The following is a 24,995-nucleotide window of genomic DNA, read 5'->3' on the forward strand; positions in this document are numbered from 1 at the left end:
TATTGTCCAGATGCCTGTTCCAAACAGCAAAGTCAGCTTGGTGTCCTCACTCTCCTCTACTGCAATACAGCTTGGTCTCTTCTTGTTAGGCCCCTTGCACACGGGTGTCATGATTTACTGATATGTACACAGGAACTTGTGATGCCTGTGTGTAAGGGGCCAAAATTGTGTGTAAAGACCTGAGTAATGTTTGGGTATATTGATAGATAATAAGGTACAGCTTTCTACTGAAGAAGTCGAGCGGCCCTGACCGGTGACGCAACGCGTATATGGGGCGGAGACTTCCACAGCAACCAGTAAGCCGGCAAGCCTGCTCTGAGTGTGAGGAGATATGCGCCCATAGCCCGAACAGCTTGTAGTGCTGCATTATGTAAGTTTTATGTTAATTCCCATTAAATCTTTTAAAAACGGAGAGTATTAGATGTTTGTGCCTCTCTCTTCCGTTCATGCCAAACGGATTGTATACTGAAAGTGATGCTGGTCATTGCCTGAGCCATTATTACATCTAAGCCATTGGATTGATCCCTGGTAACAAGGGTGTAAGGAGGAATATCTTTAACCCTTGAGAGGAACAGCCTTTTTTGACCTAGTGGTAATACACAGGTGAGAGGCTAACCTCTGGGTGGTGGTGGAGGAAGCACTGGCACTTTTTGAAGCACTGGATAAGCACCTTTCTACTGTGTTCATGCACTAAGGAGAAGAAGCTTTATGGACTTTAGATAATCACTTCATTTTCGATACACATCTTTTATGTTAATGGTTTATGTGATCGATTATAGCCCATCGTCACTTTATTATTGCTATTAAGCACTTTGTCGTTCATTTGCACCAGTATTTGCACTTTTGCACACTGAGTCACTTTATATTTTTTGCACTGTACCCAGTGAGTATACACTGGCATTTGATGATATATCATTTAATTAAGGCTGTACCTTATTATTTATCAATATATTTTTTACTTTGCAGTGGTAAGCACGGTCGGTATAGCTGCTGTATCGCACTTTATATTTATTTATAGTTTGCGCTGATTTATCACCTTTCTCACAATGTTTGGGTATAGGCGTGTAAAGGTGCGTGAGCGTATAGATGAGTAAAATTCTTCTTCATTGCCAATATTATAATATACTCATATCAACAAAAGAAAATTGCAGCGCTAACAGAAAAATTATAATTATAAATATAAAATGAATCATATATGAAAAAATTGTGCAGAGTGATCAAATCAATCCCATAAAAATACAAAAAATGTCAATAATAAATTAAATAATGAAGAGTCCATATAGACATGTGATAAAAAAAGATTTCCAAAAATGTTCAATATTGAAAAGTTTAAAAAAAAAAAAAAAACGTGTAGGAAGCACCACCAGTCCCAGCATGCGTGAAGGATAATCTCCAGAGGCAACCCCAATATGTGCAAAACACCACACCAAACACAGAAGGGGATGGCAGCTTACCCGAATCAAATTGCCCCCAACTTAATTGAAAAGCCAAAAGCGCTAGATAGATACCCCAGGCATGTAGAAACATCAGCACTATTCAATCGACCAAATCTCCAAAGGGTATGAGGATTCCGATAGACGTGGATAGAGAAGAGTCATAGCGTAATACAGTATAGAACAATGAATTTGTTATAAACAGATTACACTTACAAACATTGTAGATAAAAAGCGTGTATCATATGTCAGAGTCTGGATATAAAACCAAGCTGCAGCGTACATAAGCAAAGGATCGGGCGGAGTAGCGTCGTGACGTCACGTTTGGTCCCCCCTCTCGCGTTTCGTCACAAGATTGACGTCGTCAGGGACTCACACTGACAGCACTGTACAAAGCTGTAGAAAGCAATCAAGCCTTGATGGACTCAGAACGCTGCCCCAAACCCAAGTACAAGTGCCACTATGCAGATAATTAATGGATAATATAAATATACAGTGCATCCGAAAAGTGTTACAGCGCTTCACTTTTTGCTCATTACTTGGTTGAAGCACCTTGGGAACCAATTACAGCCTCAAGTCTTTTTGAGTATGATGCTACAAGCTTGGCAGGACCACTCAAGCTCCATCAGGCTGGATGGTGAGCGTCGGTGCACAGCCATTTTCATATCTCTCAAGAGATGTTCAAGTCTGGACTCTGGCCTGGCCACTCAAGGATATTCACAGAGTTGTCCCGTAGCCACTCCTTTGTTATCCTGGCTGTGTGCTTAGGGTTGTTGACCTGTTGGAAGATGAAACCTCACCCCAGTCTGAGGTCCAGAGTGCTCTGGAGGAGGTTTTCATCAAGGATGTCTCTCTGCATTGCTGCATTCATCTTTCCCTCAATCCTGACAAGTCTCCCAGTTCTTGCCACTGAAAAACATCCCCACAGCTTGAGTGGCTATGGGACTACACTGGTAATGTCCTTGAGTAGCCCAGCCAGATCCCAGACTTGAACCTGACTGAACATCTCTGGAGAGATCTGAAAATGGCTGTGCACCGACGCTCTCCATCCAACTTGATGGATCTTGAGAGGTCCTGCCAAGAAGAATGGAAGAAACTGCCCAAAAATAGGTGTGCCAAGCTTGTAGCATTATACTAAAAAAGACCTGAGACTGTAATTGGTGCCAAAGGTGCTTCAACAAAGTATTGAGCAAAGGCTGTGACTACCTATGTATATTAAATTGTTTTCATTTTTTAGTTTTAATAAATTTGCAAAAATCATAGGTGTGCGCAGCCTATTGCATTAGGGTGTGCACCCAAAAGCCCAAACACATATCCATGTGTATATACTGATGGTGTCAGTAGGGTAGAGATCGGTGTCTGTAGTTCTATTTTTATTTTTTATTCTTTTTTACAATTTTATTTTTTTTGTTAGCACAGTTAGGGAGCTTTGGTGAAATATCAGGGGTCTAAACAGGGGGAATCTGCACCACAAGGGGTGATTATGGTGTGCCCAGGATCACCTGGCACACCCTGTGCGCACGCCTATTGCAAAGATTTCAATAATCTTCTTTCACATTGTCATTATGGGTTGTTTGTAGAATTTTGAATAAAATAATGAGTTTAATCCATTTTGGAATAAGGCTGTAAGATACCAAACTATAGAAAAAGTGAAGCGCTGTGAACACTTTCTGGATGCACTGTATGTAAATGAGTAAAAGGGTGTTAGCAAAGGGTAGGATGCCAAAGTGCTTGTGTCTACAGGCTGACTCTGCTGTTTTACAACCTGCCAGGCTGCAGTGTTCTAAGCTCTTAGCAATCATCCGGTGTCTGTTATTCCCAGCCATGCCCGTCCCTTGAGTGTTCTGAGATGTACCGGGTCATAGCGACAAACACGCTGCTCATCATCACATATCCTGCCTGAATGGAGTGACAGCCTGCTTACTAAAGGGCTCAGGCCCCCCAAAGCCTTTCACCTCTTTGTGCTGATGAGGGATATTTTACTAGGATTACCCGAAGGGCCTGGGTCAGTGGGCTTTTATTTTTTTTTATTCAAATGGATTTTGCATTTCCCTATGAGTCTCCAGGAACACTTGAAGCAGGTCAAATGCAGGTCAATTGCTGATCAATTGCATCTTAGAAGCACCTTCGTTGGCTGAACTTATTGCCAAGAGTTTGAAATGATAGATACCGTTGGTGGTAGAATGCCTAGAATCATCAGATTTTTTGGGGATGAAAAGCAATTAAAAAAGGCTGTAATCGAAAAAAAAAAAAAACAACTGTGGCATACAGTAGAGCTGCACGATTCTGGATAAAATGAGAATTATGATTTTTTTGCATAGAATAAAGATCATGATTCTTGGTGTAACATCATCTTTTACATTATACAAAAACATTGGGCTAACTTTACTGTTTGTTTATTTTTTTAAATTAAAGTGTATTTTTTCCCCAAAAAACTGCATTTAAAAAGACTTCTGCGCGAATACAGTGTGACATAAAAGATTGCAACGATTGCCATTTTATTCTCTAGGGTCTCGGCTAAAAAAATAATAATATATATATATATATATATATATATATATATATATATATATATATATATATATACCCTTCTAGATTGTAAGCTCCAACAAGCAGAGCCTTCTAAGTCCTCCTGTATTGAATTGTCTTGTAACTGTATTGTCTTCCCTCATATTGTAAAGCGCTGTTGGTGCTATATAAATCCTGTATAATAATAAAATATATATATATATATAAGTTTGGGGGTTCTAAGTAATTTTCTAGCGAAAAAAAATGGAGTTTAACTTGTAAGTAGCAAGTGTCAGAAAAAGGCTCAGTCTTTAAGAGGTTAAACTGCCCTCATTTACAGACAGAAGTTTATTCCTTTGATCTAGAAGAATGAAATAACTATAAACAAAATGTGTTACAATGTATCTAGCAGCCTTAACAATGTTGAGAAACATTTGCTGGAGGCTTTTTTTTTTTTTTTTTTTTGAGAGCTGTGAGTGCTAAGCTAGCCGAAATATCGTTCGAAAATCTGTCATTTGGTCCAATCGTTCGTTTTTCGTCCAGTTAATGGGCACAAATAGAAAATCGTTTTTAAACTTTTCAGTGCCGAAAAATCAAAGGAACCGTTTTGAAAAATCCGCCGAACGAATGATAAATTGAAAGGTTAATGTGTTTCTCGGCCGACCTGTTTGCACTAGGCATATGTGACAAACTGAATGAAAAACTAATTCATTTATGTCCATTGAACGATTTATCATTCGAAATTCAGTCACAACATGATGGCACGATCGTCTGCTCTCACGGCTGATTTTTCGTTTTTCGAAAATGAGTTTGAACGATTTTTGGCTAGTGTATGGCCAGCTTTAGAAGAGAACAGCTCTGTAAAAATTGAGGACATGCCGTTTTAAGATCGTGAAGGGGGCTGAATCGCGATCATGATTTTTTTAACAATCGTGCAGCTCCAGCATATAACCACAATTAAAGTGTTACTACACCCACCGCCATAAAATCAGTCTGTATATGCAGTAAAGCATGCTTGTTATATTCACTGTGGAACCTAAGGGGTTAATCCTCTGCATTGTGTAAAAAGGCTGTTTGATCCTGTCTTCTCTGATCCTCCCCTTCCACAATCCTCAATCCATCTACTGATTGGGGGCACTCTGCACATGCTCAGTTTGGTGTGTATTGCTAGAGAGTTTTTTTTTTTGGGAGGGTGCATGTGGTCAGTACAAGGCCAATCAGCACTGTCCAGACAGAGGGTTAGGGGGGGTCATGCAGCCTCAAAGAACAGTCAGAGGAGAATGAAAACTCGTCCTGCAAGCTTTAACCAATGCTCAGCTGGACACTGATCGAAGTCACAAGGCTGCTATATACTGCTGATGAGAAAAGGTATTTAGCAGTTTATATTTACTAAAATAATTGCATTTCCATGTTCTGTGTACTGTGGGAGACCAGATATAGTGAATGCAGGCTCCTGGGTTTAGTAACACTTTAATTGATCCTCCTCTCCACAGCAGATGGCGCTCTCCTGCAATCCACCACTGGACTGTCCCTCGATATCCCCATGTCCAGAGCAGAGCTATGGACTTTGCTTTAGTTTTGATGGCGCCAGGACTCTAGAGCAGTGATGGTGAACCTTGGCACCCCAGATGTTTTGAAACGACATTTCCCACAATGCTCTGCTGCACTGCAGAGTGCATGAGCATCATGGGAAATGTAGTTCCAAAACATCTGGGGTGCCAAGGTTCGCCATCACTGCTCTGGACCAATAGAGAGCAGGGGTAAGGAAGCTGCAGGGATGAGGATGGAGGAGCGGAGGATCAGGTAAGTTAATCTCTTTTGACTGTTCCCTTAGACTAAATGAGCATTTAACCCTTGCAGTACAGGCACAGCCCCACTGCAAAGCATCATGTTTTTTTGCCTGGAGTTGGACTTTAAGGCTCAGAGAACTCCTTTTCACAGTGACAATGGACTGTTTCCAATGGCCTTTTGCCACTAAGTCCTGCTTCACATATATGCGATGCGGGAACCCTGCAAATCCACTGCAGGTTCCCGCATTGCATTCAACTCCTAGGCAGTTCACACTGCCATATGCGAATCGCTGGGGGTGTCAATACAAAGTTAATGACACCCCCAGATCAGTGTGAACTGTCAGTTTGGACATGAATCATATCACATAGGTCTGAACACCCTTGCGATCCGATTCTGGTGCGGACCCAAAAAAAGGGTCCTGTGCGAGTTGTGTCTGAATCCGATGCAAATTCAGCCATACAATCCTGTATGGCTGAATTTGCATCACATGTGATTTGCAGAGCAGTGCGCTCCGAATCACATGGGATGTCTGTCATCACACATATGTGAACCGGGACTGAAACGGGTCAAATCAATGAACTGATGCAGATTACTGTTGCTTCCATAGTGAAAAAAAAAACATTTTTAGCATCCAATTGGATGAAAGGTGTATGCATGCAAGAGCAGTATATGACAAACCTATGTACAATTTATATTTAAATCCCCTTTGATTAGATTTGTATGGACAACACCAAGGTTTTCCTATGTATTGATTTTCAGTTTCTGCTCATTCTGGAGCTGATAGGCTGTAATATTCCCCATATGCCTGCAGGGGGAGTGCTGATTCTTTCCCTGCACTGCCAGTTATAAATTACTTCTGCTACACTGGCTAACTGACAGACATTAAGTATGTATTAGGGCGCAGGTGTTAAATAAGCTTTCTGCGGTGCGAGGGAGCCCCTTAAGTGAATGGAACGAAGACTACGGTTATAAAAGTTTTTTTTTTTTCCAAGGAGAAACCGCTTTTCAAATTTAATGCTAAACTCTAGAGAGAAATTCAAAGTTACCCTCCTGAACCCAGATGAGTATTTAATAATTAATCATTATCATAATTAATCATGAAAAATAATATTTTACTGTAAGTAGCCAGTATAAATACCCAAATCAGTCACCAGCCACAGCAAAGCTGGCAGGGAAAGGGCCAACAATGAGAACCACTCATTGTCGGTCTATCACTAGGAGCTTGCTTAACCAGTTCTGGACCAGGGGGATTTGCCCCCTTAATGACCAGGCCAATTTTTGTGATCCGGCACTGCGTTACTTTAATGGACAATTGCATGGCCGTGCGACGATGTACCCAAATAAATTTGATGTCTTTTTTTCCCCCACAAATAAAGATTTCTTTTGATGGTATTTGATCACCTCTGCGTTTTTTATTTTTTGCGCTATAAACAAAAAAAGAGCGACAATTCTGAAAAAAAAAAAAATATATATATTTGTCACATTCTGCTATATAACATTCCCAATAAAAAAAAAAAAAAATGTAAAAATCAAACGTTTATATCATTTTAGGCCAATTTGTATTCTGCTACATATTTTTGGTAAAAAAAATCGCAATAACCTTATTTTGATTGGTTTGCGCAAAAGTTATCGCGTCTACAAACTAGGGGAAAGATTTATGTCATTTTTATTTATTTATTTGTTACTAGTAATGGCATGGATCTGCGTTTTTTAGCGCGACTACCACATTGCGGCGGACAGATCGGACCCCTAACTGACATTTTTGACACTTTTGGGGGGACCAGTGACATTACTACAGTAATCAATGCTAAAAATGCACTGTTACAGTAATATTGACACTGGCAGGGAAGGGGTTTACCTAGTTGGTGATCAAGGGGTTAAATGTAAGCCTAGGGGCGTGTTTACTAACTGTGGGGGATGGGCTTTTGAAATAACCATAGAGACCTGCGATCCTATATAGAAGGATCACAGGCGCTCTGTGATCATTCCAGGGAGAAGGACAGTCAGCTGTGTTTACAACAGCTGACCGTTCTTTTCTCTCAGCAGGGAGCGATCATGGGTGCCTGGCAGCATTTAGAGCCACCTGACCCATGCATCGGCATCCCCGTTGTCGAGTGGGGGCGGGAGCACGCAGGGACTGCCTGCCACAATATAAATGTGCGGGCGGTCCTTAAGTGGTTAAAGGATGGGAGAGCAGAGTGATGACCTCTTCATGTGTTGATGCTCCTCCACTGTCCAGTCAGCAAGTTGGGGAACGTCAGTTGACCAAGCTATATTTTTCAGCTGCAGTAAAGTGAGGTCACCAACCTGGCTCTGCTGTCTCGCAGGATCATATGATTGGCTGACAAGCTTACATACACTATATTACAAAAAAGTATTGGAATGCCTGTCTTTACTTGCACATGAACTTTAATCGCATCTTTGCCTTAAGCCTCGTACACACAATCAGATTATCGGACAACTTTTCATGCGTTTTTTGTTGCATGCTAGTCTTATATGGAAAGTGAAGAGGTTACTTTCATAAGAAAATTTTCATACGACAGAATTCAACTTCAGAAGTGATGTCATGTGTTGAATTGTTTTGTATGTATAGTTCATATTCTTATCGCACACCTTCCTGGATATAGGCACATCTGTAATGGGTGCTGCAGCGATCACCAGCTGGACACTGGATCTGTCATAGATACATACATATTATCCAGCACACCAAGGATCTTGAACAGCAGTCCGAAGAAACTTTTTATTGCAAAAAGGATCACATCAGGATAAGTGAAACGTTTTGGAGTCACGCAGAACCACTTCATCTGATCACATGCCTGGCGAAGAGGTCCTGCGTGACTCTGAAACGTTGTGATCCTTTTGCAATAAAAAGTTTCTTTAAACTGCTGTGCAAGATCCATGGTGTGCTGACAAATATGAATGTATTTGTTTTGTATGTATTCTTTCGTTTCCGAGCATGCGTAGTCTTCTTTTACGGTTTTTGGACGTTATGTTCACGTATAATAAAAATTTTATAGCCTGCCCATTCAGTTTTTGTTGTACGAGAATTAGTAATCTTCTGTCAAAAGCACCATAATAACGATCCGAAAATCAGCAGATCGTTCGTCGGACTAAATTTTACTTCCGATATTTTGATCGCGCAATAGGGCCCTTATGACGTGCATGTATGTCGTTTCGCGCAATAGAGCTGACCTGCCGCAGTATATGTACTGCTGGCGGTCGACAAGTGGTTAATGGCATCCCAGTCTTAGGTCGTAGGGTTCAATATTGAGTTGGCCCACCCTTTGCAGCTATAACAGCTTCAACTCTTCTGGGAAGGCTGCCCACAAGGTTTAGGAGTGTGTCTATGGGAATGTTTGACCATTCTTCCATTCTTATTTGGGTACAGCGTCGCACGACCGGTCATGTGCGTGTAAAGGCGGGTGTCCCAATACTTTTGGTAATAAAGTGTATATATATTTTAACTCTGTATTTGCTCGGAGTTCAGCTTTAGGCAGAATCTGCCACTAAAAGAAACATCTGTATGAGAATAGTCTGATGAAAGTTCCACATTTCTTAGTTCCCAGCTGCGTTCTAATACCTGAGCAGTGAAGTCAATTCAGCTTTTTTTTTTCTGGAAGCTAGTATGAGCTCAGCAGGTAAGGCCAGCCATAGACAGAGCAAATTCCTTTCCTGCAACCGGGGGTTGCAGGAAAAAAAAGGGGTGCTTGATTCCCCCATCAACACAGACAGAGGACAGTGGGAATCCCTACTGTGGGTGTTCTCCCGTAGGAGGGAGTACACAGTGAATATTGCTAGCAGCTATAACAGCCGCTAGCAATAATCGCATATAAAATCTGGCAGGCTGGTTGGATTCAAGTTAATCGATTGATTGATCAATCTGGGTACGTTCAACCTGCCCATACCGGCCAAGAGTCGAAACGTCTTTGGCCAGCTTAAGGCTTTCACAAAAAGAGTTGGAGATAGTTGCCATTGTTTTCTTAGATCATAATGCCTTTAGGCTATTTCTTTTTTTTTTCTATAGATATAAATTTTATTAATTTTCAATATAGTACAAACATACACAAATGCATTTCCGAAATTATAATGAAACAATAACCCTTATCTCCCCATGTGTTCCCTCCCCCCCCCCTCCCCTTGTCTTTTGCCCTCTGTTCCTCTCCTTCTTCTCAATTTGCCCTCTTGCCCTAATCCAGCCAAATTTCAGAATATTTACTAGTCTTTTTGAAATCTGCCCATTTTCCCCATTTATTGAAAAAACTCTCTATCTGATCTTCCTCTCTGCTACCTAAGCACTCCATATTGTTGACTAACAATAAAACAGCGCTTGCAATAATACAATTGACAGTCATATAATAATAATTAATCATGTGTAAAATATAGTGCAAAAAATTCTTAAAAGTAGTGCTAGAAAATTGGCCATAAATTGTGCAATTCCTTAAAAGTGCAATAGTGCTAAAAAAAAAAAAAAAAAAGTCCGTAAATAGAGCAATTGTGCTTCGTAATAGTAAGTGCTTGGAGTGCCTCAATTAACCTCTTGCCCACCGCCCACCTTAGTATTACTGCGGCAGGGCAGCTCGGCTGCACAAAATCATGTAGTACTACGCGATTTCGTGCACGAGCCGCGCTCCCGCTGTGTTTAGGCCCAGCGGGAGGTATGCCACGGGAGGAGCGGCTGCGATTGCTTTGGGGAAGACCAATCCAATAACAAAAGGTCTACTTGTATGTCCAAAAAACAGGACAGAGAGGCCGCCAAGATATTTTCCTTACAGGTTTCACATGTGTCTGCCAAGGGACCAACCATCCCAAGGTATTTTAATTTTGATTTTGCCCATGTGAATGGGAATTCCCTCTGTAGTGCTAGTTCTTCTCTCTTACTTAGCCCAATGTTTGACTTTATTGGGGTAATCTTAAAGTTTGAATGTTCCCCATATTTTTTTTTAGTTCTTTAATAACATTTGGCAGAGTTATTCTAGGGTTAGTAATGTAGAACAGGACATATACTGCTACCTTATGTTCCTCTTGTCCCACCTTTACTCCTCCTATATCTACATTGTTCTGTATGGTAGCTAATAGTGGCTCCAGCGACAGGACAAACCACAGGGGCGAGAGAAGACACCCCTGTCTCATCCCCTTACACATTTCCGAACGAGGGAGAAAAATTTCCATTAACCTTTACCGATGCTGTTGGATTCCTATACAGTGATCTTATCATTTGGATCATCTTACTGCCTAATCCTATGTCTTCTATTGTTTCTAGCATAAACTCCCAATTCACCCTATCAAATGCTTTTTCGGCATCAATTGACTAGTAGATTCCTGTCTGATCTGCATGGATCCACTCCGGCATTAAATCTTTTAATCTAGTTGCTAGAACTTTTGCGTATAATTTTGTGTTCATATTTAACAGCGCTATTGGCCTATAACTAGAGCACAAGGTTGCATCCTTTCCTTCTTTAGGTATTATCGTTACAAACGCCTGTAATGATTCTACTCTCATCTCCTTCCCTTCTCCTATCCCATTCATATACTGTATGTACAAAGATTTGGTACTAGTATTTCCTTAAACTTTCTGTAGTAACGGGTAGTAAACCCGTCAGGTCCTGGGCTTTTCCCTGTCGCTGAATTTTTTAATGCAGCCATTATCTCCTCCTGTGAGATTGGTTCCTCAAGAGCTTGTCGTTTTTCTGTTGGTATTCTCTGTATTCTTGCTTCCCTTATATATTTTTGTATCTTTTTTGTTTTCTTTTTTGTTCTACTTTTTGTGACCCCTTTTGCCTCACAGTGTATAAAGCACTGTAGTAACGTTGGAATGTTTTAGCTATTTCTGTTGTTGAATGTACCATTTCTCCTCTATTGTTTTTTAGTTTTTCTATATAATAATCGACTAAGTGCCCATTCTCACTACCGCGACTTGCCAGGCGACTGGTCAGCCTGACAAGTCGCGGTCCATGCAGTGCTACGGGAACCGTTCTAATAGGAGCGACTCAAGTCGCTCCGACTTAGAAAGTAGTTCCTGTACTACTTAGGGGCGACATCGGAGCGACTTGCATTGACATTCATTATATGAAGTCCGTGCAAGTCGCGCCGCACGCGACTTCACAGGTCGCCCCCGAAGTCGTGCTGCGTTAGTGTGAACCGGCACTTATTGCTCTTTAGTATTCTTGCTAGATATTTCCCTGGTTTGTTTCCCCATTTATATCTTTCTCTAGTGACTCTATTGAAGGCCCGTCTGGTTTCTTCTTCCATTAGTTCTTTTAATTTATCTCTTTTTAATACAAGGGATTGTTGTATCTCAACCTCCATACTCTTTTTTGTGTTTTTGTTCTAACTCATGTATCTCTGTTGTTAATCAATTTATATTAATAGTTCTTTACTTTTTTTCCTGGAGCCTATCAAAATCAATACACCTCTAATATATGCCTTATGAGCCTCCCATATCGTAGTTTCAGATATATCTGGGGTTTCATTCATCAAAAGATATTGTTTCAATTCTTTCTCTTTTTCCCTTTTTCAACTTCTACATCTTGAATTAGTTCTTCATTAATTCTCCAAGTATTTGTTTCTCTGAGATCCTGAGAGTTTTATTTTCAAAATTACTGGGTCATGGTTTGATAATGTCATTATCCCTATTGATGTATTACAACTGCTTCTATCAGTCTATGTTCTATCATAAAATAATCCAATCTTGAGTACATCCCATACACAGGGGAGAGGAAGGAGTAATCCCATGCCCTAGGATGTTGGACTCTCCACATGTCCACCAGCTGACGGTGAAATTGCTTTTTTTTTTACCGTCCTAAGCTGGTGACTTCCTGTCGCCTGTGCACACGATGTACAATCCAAGAGTGGTTCCATACAGAAGTTAAAATTTCCAGCCAGAATCAATTTACCTTTTTTAAACTGCATTAGCTTCTCTAGTATTTTTTTCAAATATCCTTTCGGGTTTTTATTTGCGCAATCTACATTTGCCACTCTGCATTCCATTCCCTATAGTTGTCCCTTCAGCAAAATATACCGTCCTTCTGGGTCTACCAACCTTTCCTCCAAAGAGAACCTTATGTCCTTTGCCATACCAGTTTCTACCCCCTTTTCTCTCTTAGTTGAATCTCCATAATACCAGAACAGAAAATATTTTGGATAAAATTTCATGTTTGTTTCCTGTGCAATATGTGTCTAATTTAATCTAATCTAAATTCTTCTAGTAGCTTATGTCTTTTGGTGTATTTAATCCTCCCACATTGTATGTCAAGAAATTTAGGGTATTCATGTTGTTTCTCCTTCTCCTGTGTATTACTTCCTCTCTTCCCCACCCTCAGTCTGGACTGAATGCGGGTGTAGGGGCATTTTCTAAAGGTCATCTAGGGGAACTTAAACAAGAGATCAAAAGGAGAAACAACTTCAGCAAGTAATTTTGCAAAATCTGCACAACATTGTCTTTTCCTTAATTCTCTCCCCTCTCTCTCCTCCCCTCCCCTCTCTCTCCTCCCCTCCCTTCCCTCCCCTCCCTCCCCTCCCTTCCCTCTCTTCCCTCCCCTCCCTTCCCTCTCCTCCACTCCCTTCCCTCTCTCTCCTCCCCTCCCTTCCCTCTCCTCCCCTCCCTTACCTCTCCTCCCCCTACCCCTGCCCCCCCTAATACCATCTCCACCCCCAACTCCTCCCCCCACATTTCTGCTACTAAACTTAGCATGGTGTAAATATGACCATCTCATGGTCCTAGAGTAGTTTGTATTTTCCTCTTGGGCACACCTTGCATGTCTTCTCTATTACCTTTGGGTGGTGCTCTACCAGTGCGCTCATTGAGCTTGTTACCTGTAACTGGGGAAAAGAGAATGTGGGGCCCAGTTAGATTTACTATCCTAAGATCCCTGAGACCTTCCTTTCCTCCCCTCTCCCAGCATTTTTCTTTGCCTGATTTATCTGTTCAGCTTTATAATTCAGTTTCTTTTCTCTGTTGTTCTTCTTGATTTGATTCAACTTTTTTTATCTTCGGGCCAGCCTGGCATATTTAATTGGGAATTTCCAGTTTTTTACAGAAGCCCTGCAGATCTTCAGGAAATCTTAATCTTGCCGTACGACCGTCCCTCCGACTACCAGGCATGCTGGGAAGCCCCAGTTGTACCATACTCCATGGTTTTGCATCAACTCCAAGAGTGGCTTTAATAGTCTTCCTATTAATGTATCCTGTGACAGATCTGTGAAGATCTGGATATTAGCGCTTTTGTATTTTATAGGAGTCTTTATTTTCAAGCTCTCCCAAATTTGTGCTTTTTCTGCATAACTCTGAAATCTTATAATTGTGTCTCTAGGGGCCTCCACTGGTGTGCCTTTTGATCTTCTAACCCAGTGTACTCTTTCTATTTATATCTGTTCAGCTTCTCCCCTGTCCAGTAATGGGTTGAAGATTTTCGTCATTTTGTCTAATAAGTCCCCTCAATGTGTTGGTTCAGGTAGGCCTCGAAATCTCAAGTTCTTCCTCCTATTCCAGTTTTCGTGGTCTTCCAGTGTATATGCAAGATTTCTCTGTTCTGTTTTTTAGATCCTTTATTTCTCTTTTTAGCTTGTTTATTATTTGTATATAACTGCCTTGTCTTTTTTCCATATCTTCTACTTGTGACAGTAGGTGGCCCAGGTCATTTTGTATTGTTGTCATTTCTGTTTTTAAGGACTTTTCTAATGCTTCCAACATAGCAGCCATTTCCCTTTTTGTGGGTAATTAGGCATTCATATTTTGTTCTGCGATGTGATCCAACTTTGGGTCACTCTCTAAGCCCTGTTCCACTCTTAACTGTCCTATAGTGTTTATACGCAATGATAACCTGGTTTGTCCACTTTTTTCTTTTGCATCGGTCTGTCTTGCACGGGTTCCTTGCTGTTTCTCTAGGGCCTGTATATCTGGGCCATCTTCTTGTGTCATATACTTTTTAATTGTTTAGGGCTTGAGCTCACTTTGGGTGATTTTTCAGTCGCTCCTCCTCCTGCTGTTTTAACACTCATACTTATATGATTTAATATCCAACCCCCTTGAACTTACAGACCCCTGTGGTGCTTCTATGTCTCCCGTGTGGCTGGTCAAAGTCAACAAGCAATCAGTCAGTGTGAAACAAGGTCAGCAGCCATAATAAAGAAAGGTAAAAAAAAGAAATAGAAAGGTCTCACCACTCTGCTGGAGAGGTCTGCGAGGGTATGGTTGATATACATTGGGGGGGATCAGTTTCTGGTCTAGGGATTATTTGGCTCCAGGAGATTCAAAGGTGTTCTGTTCCGTTTTTCTCTGCTTTGATATTTTTTCCCCAAAGAGGCTGTTTTATCTATAGGTGTCTGGACCAGTCTTGGCCCCGATCTCTTGTCCTTTTGACCACCACTCCAACTCTCCTGCAACTCCCGGAGCTCCCCCAGACACCGCCAAACGCCGGCGGCCTCTGCTTGGCTCACTCCGCCTGTCCTCGGTCGCTCTCAGCTGTCTCCGCCTCGTGGCCATGTCACTGCCTAGGACCTGCGCTCCAACAGACGCCAAACCACAGAGCCTGGAGTCTCCCAGAGGCACCAGCCGACTCACCCCTCAACAGGACAGGTCCACACCCCTCTGCTCCAGCTGATCACAGCAAGTTACCTGGGTCCTTCTCAGGCCAGGAAAGAAAAAAGACTGCGCCGGACTAATGGGGGGGGGGGGGGGGGTGGCTAAGGGATAGCATCCAGCATAGCAGGATGGGTTCCTGAAGCTCCACACACGCCCCATGTAGGCTCCTCCCCAAGACTGTGCCGACTTTGGACTATTTGGTTCCTAAGGCTAGGTTGACATTTACAGTATGTGTGCCGGGACACACACAAAATTGCTTGCATTCCTGCATAATACATGAAAAGCTCATCCCTTTTTGCAGGGGTGCAGCGGTACCATTAACTATTAATGGCACCCAAATGCAATGCAGAGGCCTGTGAAAAGTCATGTGGCAAAATGCATGGTAACTAGACACGTGCAGAACAAAAAAAAATTTGATTTAAATTCTGATTTATTTACCCTAATTAGTTTACTGAAATTCGATTCATTTATTTAGTTTTCGGAATTCATTTTGTTCAAATCAATATTTTTTTTTAGAATTCGGTCGAATTGAACTCCATTCAACCGAATTTGGAAAATTGCAATCAATTCGATTTCAAATTCCTTTTGACCTGCATTTGAATCGAATTCTATTCAGAATCAAATGTATTCTATTCGAATTTTGAAAGATGGTTATATTCTTTTAATTTCATTCTATTGTTTTCTCTATTCTATTTTGTTTCTATTCTATTCTTTTCTATTATATTCTATTATTTTCTATTTGAATTATTATTTATTCTATTCAAAATTCAGAAAACAGTTATATTGTTATTTTCTTTCTATTCTACTCTATTATTTTTATTCTATTCTTTTCCATTCTATTAGAATTTCGGAAGATGGTATTAATATTTCTATTCTATTCTTTTCTTTTCTATTTTAGTCTTTTCTATTCTATTCTAATCGATTCTATTTGAATTCAAATTTAAGCTGAAATGATTATATTCTTTCTATTCTATTTTTTTTAAATTCTATTCTTTTATTTTGTATTCTATTATTTTCTATTCTATTTGTATTTGAATGTATTCTATTCAAATTTTCGGAAGAAGGTTAAATTTTTTCTATTCTATTCTATTATTTTCTATTCTATTCCTTTCTAGTCTATTCTGTTCTTTTCAAATTTATTGTATTTGAAATTCAAATTTCAGAAGATGGTTATATCCTTTCTATTTTTTTCTATTCTATTTTATTCCTTTATTTTCTATTTTCTATTAGTTTCTTCTGTTCTTTTATTCTCTATGCTATTTTTTTCTGTTTTACTCTATTCTTTTATTTTCTATTCTATCCCTCTATTTTTTTTCTATTCTATTTTTTTTTCTATTCTTTTATTTTCTATTCTGTTCAGTTTTATATTCTATTATTTTATGTTCTATTATATTTCATTCTATTCTATTTCTTTATTTTATATTCTGTTTTATTCTCTTCGGAAATTTGATTCGAAAATGATTCAAATTCAAAAACTATTTGAATTTAGTTCAAAAACTATTCAAATTTGAATCGACCACTATTTGAATTCAAATTTCGTCTGAAATTTTGTTTAAATTATTTCAGATTCGCTTAAATTCGTTACTATTGTAATTCGGAAATTCGGATACATCCGAATTTTCTGAATAGGGAAAAATTTGTCAAAATTTTAATTTGGAACGAAACAAAGCCGCACATGTCTACAAAGTACCATGAGTTTTGGTGTGACATGATTTATAAAAAAAGGGGTCATGTACTTTTTTTTTGCAATTTAAACACCATAGGCAGCTCATTCAAATGACTGGGCTGCCGTACCACAACTCACAGTAACGTGCTGTAACGCATGTTCACTGCCACATCACATAAATGTGAAACTTGCATTACATACAAATAATATTTTAAAAGTTAAATCCCAAATAGAAACAGCAGGCACCTACCTGAGGGGCAAGCTCCCCTTTCGAAATGATCTGAGCTATTAGCTCCCATTTGCGGTCGCTGCTGGCGTGGTGAATAAGCTGCTTGCGTAGAATATCACCCACGGATATGCAGACAAAGCCAAAATGAGAAGCCATCTTTGTACTCTGAGTCCCTTTACCACTACCTGGACCACCTGTGATACCAGAAGACACATAAAAGAAAAGAGGGAAGATGGGGTACAGGACAGGAGTAACTTGCTACAACCAATCACATTTCATGCTGTCATCAGTTTATAGCAAAAGGAAGAAGCGTTGGTTGTAATATGGTCTACATGTATTGCTTCCTTTCTACAGTACACACTGAATACTGGCAACACTATAACTAAGCGTGCAACCTCAGGTCATACTGCTCATAGGATACTTCATTGATGCTGTTCAGTTACAAAGTAGGTAAGGTTGAAAAAAGACAATAGTCCATCCAGTTCAACCCGTGTAGGTGTACGTGTAACAGTGTCTGTAATTATTTCCCATATCCCTGTATGTTGTGTTCTTTAAGATGCACGTCCAATGATCTTTTAAAAATATCAATGCTTCCCGCTGCCACCACCAATTGTGGAAGAACGTTCCACATCCCTGACAATGAAAAATCCCCTGTGCAGTTTAAGGTTAAACCGCTTCTCCTCCAATCTCATTGTGTGGCCACGTGTCCTCTTACACTGACTGAAACTGAATCGTTTTTTGCTACGTTGGAATCGATATCATCTTCCCCTCTCAAGCGTTCGCTTCTCCAGTGAGAACAAATTTAGTGCCTGTAGTTGTTCCTCGTAATTGAGGTCCTCCAGTCCTCATATTCATTTCATTGCCCTTCTCTGGACTCTCTCCAGCTCCAGCACATCCTTTCTTAGGACTGGTGACCAGAACTGAACGGAATACTTCAGATGTGGTCTAATTAGAGTTTTATAAAGTGTCAGGATTATAGTTTTATCTCTGGAGTATACCAACTTTTTTATGCATGCTAATATTCTGCCGGCTTTGGTAGCTGCAGCTTGACATTGCATGCTATTGCTTAGTCTGTTATTTACTAGGACCCCCAGATCATTCTCCATCCTTGATTCCCCCAGAGGATCTCCCCCTAGTGAGTAATTTGCGTCCATGTTTTTTAATCCCCAAGTGTATGACCTTACATTTCTCCACATTAAACCTCATTTGCCATGTAGTTGCCCACCCCGTTATTTTATTCAGGTCCTTCTGTAAAATTTCTGTACGCTGATGTGAAGTTATTGCCCTACTTATTTTTGGTGTCGTCTGCAAAAACGGAGATTGAGCTATTTATCCCATCCCCTATATAATTTATGAATAAATTACCGTAAACAGAATTGGTCCCAAGACAGAGCTCAGGGGTACCCCAGTTACCACTCCAGACCAGTCTGAGCAGAGATTATTTATCACCACCCTTTGGACGTGCCCCTGTATCCAGTTTTCTATTCAAGTACAGACCTAATGGTGCATGCCTGCAGACCTCACCTTGTAGAGTAAGCAATTATGGGGAACTGTATTGAATGCTTTTGCAAAATCCAGACACACCACATCCACAGGTCTCCCCCCCCCCCCCCCTATCTAGATGGCAGCTCACTTCCTCGTAGAATAATAACAGACTGGTCTGGCAGGAACAACCCTTCGTAAACCCATGCTGATTACTACTAATGATAATGTTTTCTTCAGCAAATTCTTGGATATAGTCCCTTATCATCCCCTCCAACAGTTTGAGTGAAGCGCTGTAAATACTTTCCAGATGCACTGTATACTGACTACATACAGTTAGCAGAAAATAATTACCATGGTGGCTCTGCAGAGCCAAGATGAGTCAATCAATGATAGAACCAGAAATGCCACCAAATGGTACAACTCACCAATAACGAAAATTATTTTGGGTCTCTCCCTGTTTGGATCAAACACGTCATATTCCTGAATAAGCCCAGAAGATTCTGTCATATCGGAATCACTGTCGATGGAGAACTGAGATTGGATGGGGGGAAGACGCTCATAGCGGCGCATATGTTGGGATCCTTCTGGAAAGATAAATATGATAAATAGTGATTCTTCCAAAATGATGATATGTATTGAAAGCTGTAGTAAAAGCAGTAAAATAGTGACAATATACAGACAACTTTGGCCACGTACCTATACCCTCTCATGTAGCTTTGTGATGCCAGAATAATAAATTTGTCAAGTCATTGAAATTAAATAATGCTCAAGCGCTAAGCATGCCAAGTGTTATGGCACGTTTAGACGTCAAGCATTTTTTCTGCCAAAACGCTGCTACTCTTGGACGCCCTGGCAGTGGGTTTTTTCCTGCCTCTAAAGCAAGGGTTTTCAAACTATGGCCCTCCAGCTGTTCAAGAACTACAATTCTCATCATACCTAGTCATGTCTGTGAATGTCAGAGTTTTACAATGCCTCATGGGATGTGTATTTCTGCAACAGATGGAGGGCCAAAATTCGAGGATCCCTGCTCTAAAGCCTCTATACCAGGGATCTTCAAACTATTGCCCTCCAGTTGTTCAGGAACTACAATTCCCATCATGCCTAGTCATGTCTGTGAATGTCAGAGTTTTACAATGTCTCATGGGATGTGTAGTTCTGCAACAGCTGGAGGGCCATAGTTTGATGATCCCTGCTTTATACACTTTTGTATTCATGGACACATAGGCTAACATGCAGGGGCATGTAAAGGCAGAAAAAAAAGCCAGATGCCCCTAACAGCAGTGGTACCAAGGTCCAGTGTGCATGAGGTCTATTGGTGCACAGTGCTGCATGTGACATACTCTACAGCCTTTATAAACCTTTTTATCCCAGAAAACAATATTCAGGTCTCAGGGAAACCCTGCTAAAACGAATTCATGGGGAAAACTGCCCTTACAGTGAGGGAAAAAAGTATTTGATTCCCTGCTGATTTTGTACATTTGCCCACTGACAAAGAAACAATCAGTTTATAATTTTAATGGCAGGTTTATTTAAACAGTGAGAGACAGAATAACAACAAAAATATTCAGAAAAATTTATTTCAAAAAAGTTATAAATTCATTTGCATTTTAATGAGTGAAAAAGTATTTGATCCCCTTGCAATTAGCAAGATTTCTGGCTCCCAGGTGTCTTCTATACAGGTAATGAGCTGAGATTAGGAGCACTCTTATAAAGGGAGTGCTTCTAATTTCAGCTTGTTACCTGTATAAAAGTCACCTGTCCACAGAAGCAATCAATCATACTCCAATCTCTTCACCATGGCTAAGACCAAAGAGCCTTTCAAGGATGTCAGGGACAAGATTGTAGACCTACACAAGGCTTGAATGGGCTTCAAGACCATCGCCAAGCAGCTTGGTGAGAGGGTGACAACAGTTGGTGTGATTATTCACAAATAGAAGGAACACAAAATAACTGTAAATCTTTCTTCATGCAAGATCTCACCTCCTGGAGTTTCAATGATCATGAGAATGGTGAAGAATCAGCCCAGAACTATACGGGAGAATCTTGTCAATGATCTCAAGGCAGCTGGGACCATAGTCACCAAGAAAACAATTGGTAACCCACTACTCCATGAAGAACTGAAATCCTGCAGCGCCCGCAAGGTCCCCCTTGCTCAAGAAAGCCCATGTACAGGCCTGTCTGAAGTTTGCTAATGAACATCTAAATGATTCAGAAGAGAACTGGGTGAAAGTGTTGTGGTCAGATGTTACCAAAATTGAGCTCTTCCACATCAACTCAACTCGCCATGTTTAGAGGAGGAGGCATGCAGCCTATTACCCCAGGAACACCATCTCCACCGTTAAACAAAGAGTTGGAAACATCCTTTGGTGTGTTTTTCTGCTAAGGGGACAGGACAACTTCACCACATCAAAGGGACGATGGATGGAGCCATGTACCATCAAATCTTGGGTGAGAACCTCCTTCCCTCAGCCAGGGCATTGAAAATGGGTCCTGGATGGGTATTCCAGCAGGACAATGACCCAAAACACACGGCCAAGGCAACAAAGGAGTGGCTCAGGAAGGAGCACATTAAGGTCTTCAAGTGGACTAGCCAGTCTCCAGACCAAATCCCATAGAAAATATGTGGAGGGAGCTATAGGTTTGAGTTACCAAATGTCAGCCTTGAAACCTTAATGACTTGGAGAGGACCTGCAAAGAGGAGTGGGACAAAATCCCTCCTGAGATGAGTGCACACTACAAGAAACATCTGACATCTGTGATTGCCAACATGGGTTTTGCCACCAAGAACTAAGTCATGTTTTGCGAAGGGGTTAAATACTTTTTTCACTCATTAAAATGCAAATCAATTTATAACATTTTTGAAATGCGTTTTTCTGGATATTTTTGCTGCTGTTCTGCCTCTCACTGTTAAAATAAACCTAAAATTATAGACTGATCATTTCTTTGTTAGTGGGCAAACGTACAAAATCAGCAGGGGATCAAATACTTTTTCCCTCACTGTATACCGGTATCCAGTGGGAGGTCAATCAGCCAAAACTCAAGGAACCCCTTTGTCGTGGAAATTAATGGAGTTTGGAGCATAGAAATTTGCTCGGTGCGCTGAAAACTTTGCTGCGCTGAAAAGCGCACTTGTGAATATTAATACGCGCCAAGCGCCATTAATCCCTTGTACTGAAAAGTACAATGTATAGCTCTTTTGTATAAGGTTATCCCAGTGCGCTCGGTGACAAAGAAAGAAACAGACGCACGCTGTGTCATATCGATGCCAACTGAAGGTTCTCTGTCCTTAGAGTAGAGCCCAGTTTTATTTAAAGCCAGAGAACAAAAGGGGGTTACAGTGGAGTGGCATCAACACCCCCAATCACAGCTGCCACATGGATTCTCATGGACTCTGCCACGCTAATTCACAAGCATGCACTCTCATCATAACCTGTTAAGAGTGAGTCCTATATAATATAGTTCATATAAACCATATTTGATAGTGATCATGCTATTGTTCCAGTGAATGGGACTTTATTATATCTGCAAAAGACAATAGCAGCAGTATTTCAATCACATGGATCAAATATGACAGAAAGATGCCAGCCATTAATCCTGGTAAAGGGCAGATATTATTAAAACAATAAGAATTCCACATCGCAAACATATCTCCGCAGTGAATACCGGGGCCCCGGCTGGCTGATATACATTTGTTTGGTGGAGTTCTCCTTGCACTGGCATAGATCCGGACCGGCACCGCCGATAGGGATGATCAGGCTAGAAGTAGCATGCAGTCTCCATTTAATGGAAGGTTTCCACAATTACAGGTCTTTCCTCAATGCCATTTAAAGCAATATTCGCTAGGCATAGCGATTACCGGTAAACTGACACTGGGAGACATAATGGCAATTTAACTAAAAATATATCCTAAAGAAACGTCCACATAAATATTAATAACATTTCCACAACACCTTGCAACCACTGGAGGATTCCTAGCTGAGAATTGCTGCCCAAAATACAACATTGTGCATGTCTTCAATTCGTTATGTACTCCATATAGTTCCACTTTGTTTTCCCAGGTTGTACTTTATACTTCATACTGCTACTCATTATAGCATTGCTAAACAGATCCCATATACAGTATATCTGATGCCAGGATGTGTGGATAGGTACCAATATCACTAGGATCAATAGATACAAACGCAGTGTCTTCTAGTTATAGGACTTTAAATGTGCCAAGAATTGTAACAAAATTTGCTCTACTTTTAAAATTCAACTTTTATTATAAAACCATTGAAACAAGTACTTAGTCCCATACATTTTAAAGGTATATTACATAATACGGATACATAAACCTTATTTTCATGTGTTTTACAATCAATTGCTATGTATTCTCCTCCATTCAACAGTGAGGCTCCTAGGTGGAATTTAGGGTCCACTCAGGGAAAACGCAAAAATAAAGATGTTTCATGGGTATCCATCCCCACTCCCTCAGGTTTTGTGAAACTATAAGATACAGTCAGAATTAATTTTGATAAATTTCTTACTATTTACTTAAACTTTTTACATATTTTTTTATTTAACAGCCTAAGGAACCCCCCACGTACATATACTGCGGCAGGGCGGCCCATAAGCAGAGGCATACCTGGGGTCTCCAGCGCCCTTGGCGAGAAGCTGTATCGGCGCCCCCATCATTAAAGAGTTAGATATTCTGTTGTTTGTCTTTTTACATCAATTTCTATTCATTTTTAATCGTCTGCGTATCCATTAAAGATAATGTTTAGGTTATACAGTCCCTTTTCAATTGTTTTGACTCAGAAGCATAGTAGTCAGATGAGATTTAGGCTATATATATATATGTATATATATATATATTATATATACGCACAGGATATGGCATCCTCTATTATTATACTGCACTATATATATATATATATATACATATACACATATACAGTGGCCGTTCTGACCAACCCCACGGTACGCCCCTGCCCATAAGCACAAAATCCATCTGCTCTGGGGCGTGCCACTGGAGCCTCGCTCCTGCTGCGATTGGACAAAGCGGGAGTCAATCAGTGGGAACCTGGCGATCGTTCGGAGAGAGGCAGAACAGCGGTCTGCCTATGTAAACAAGCCAGACTGCCGTTCTACTAGAGAGGAAATGGAGATCTTGTGTTTCTGGAGCTGCACAATTAATCGTTAAAAAATTGCAATCTCAATCCAACCCCCCCTCACGATCTTAATTCAGCATTTCCATGATTCATGTAACAGGTGCAGAGCCGCTCTCTGCTCAGAGCTGTCAAAAACAAAAAAGGCAGCTGGCAAAGCTTGATACAACATTGCTCAGCGCTGAGATAAAAAGAAACATTGGGACCCCATACTCAGGAAGAGTATGTCTGCTGCATAAGCTTCCCTTGCCTGGTACCAGCACGATCCATGATCCCTTAGCCCACCCAATCACTTGTCGAGTCATCAGTGTAGGGTGGTAAGAAGCATAGGGCTGTTTATTCAAACACAGGCACAAAGAGATATACACTCAGGGGACAATCCCCCTTCTTTGCATAATGACACAGGGCGGGGTAAACTACATTACGTAACATGAAACACAGGTATATTCAACTTTCCAACAGTAGACAGTCTTTAGGAAGGGCTGCTGGAGAACCCCCCCCCCCCCCCCCTAGCAGCTAATCCACATACACATATACATCCCATAATAGGTTGATCCCAAGGCAGACAGAAACAATAGAACAATGTGATACAGGCACTTAACAATAACAAACCCCACATATAGTCTCTTTCATTCCCAGTGACCAATTGTATCATTTAGTTCTTTTAGATCAAAGGGATATTCATCTGCAAATGAGGGCAGTTTACCCACTTAAAGACCAGGCCTTTTTCTGACACTTGCACGGTCGTTGCAATATTTTATGTCACACTGTAATTGCGCAGCAGTCTTTCAAAATCAATTTTCTGGGAAAAAATACACTTCAATGAATAAAAGAAAAAAACAGTAAAGTTAGCCCAATTTTTTTTTGTATTATGTGAAAGATGTTACGCTGAGAATCGTGAGAAAATCGTGATCTTTATTTTGAGCAAAAAAATTGTGATTCTCATTTTATCCAGAATCGTGCAGCTCTAACTCATAGGGAACACATTTAACCCTTTGATCACCCCTGATGTTAACCTCTTCCCTGTCAGTGTAATTTATACAGTGACAGTACGGGTTTTTTTTTAGCACTGATCACTGTATTGGTGTCACTGGTCACCAAAAAAGTGTCCGCAATGACGCAGTCCTGCTAAAAATCGCTAATCGCCCCCATCACT

At 40.6% G+C, this 24,995-nt stretch overlaps 1 protein-coding gene across 1 annotated transcript in view; it reads right to left on the reverse strand.

Annotated features, from left to right (window-relative positions):
- The window catches only part of AK1 (adenylate kinase 1), a 176,109-nt gene that overhangs the window by 129,974 nt on the left and 21,140 nt on the right, over nucleotides 1-24,995 (reverse strand). Inside the window, exons 3-4 of the mRNA XM_082263946.1 lie at nucleotides 19,118-19,276; nucleotides 17,229-17,401 (exon numbers count right to left, since the gene is read on the reverse strand). Coding sequence (XP_082120072.1) covers nucleotides 17,229-17,401; nucleotides 19,118-19,276 — 332 coding nt within the window. The remainder of the gene's footprint in view (nucleotides 1-17,228; nucleotides 17,402-19,117; nucleotides 19,277-24,995) is intronic.

The sequence above is a fragment of the Pelophylax lessonae genome, assembly GCF_965119305.1.
Source record: "Pelophylax lessonae genome assembly, chromosome: 7".
Taxonomy (NCBI): domain Eukaryota; kingdom Metazoa; phylum Chordata; class Amphibia; order Anura; family Ranidae; genus Pelophylax; species Pelophylax lessonae.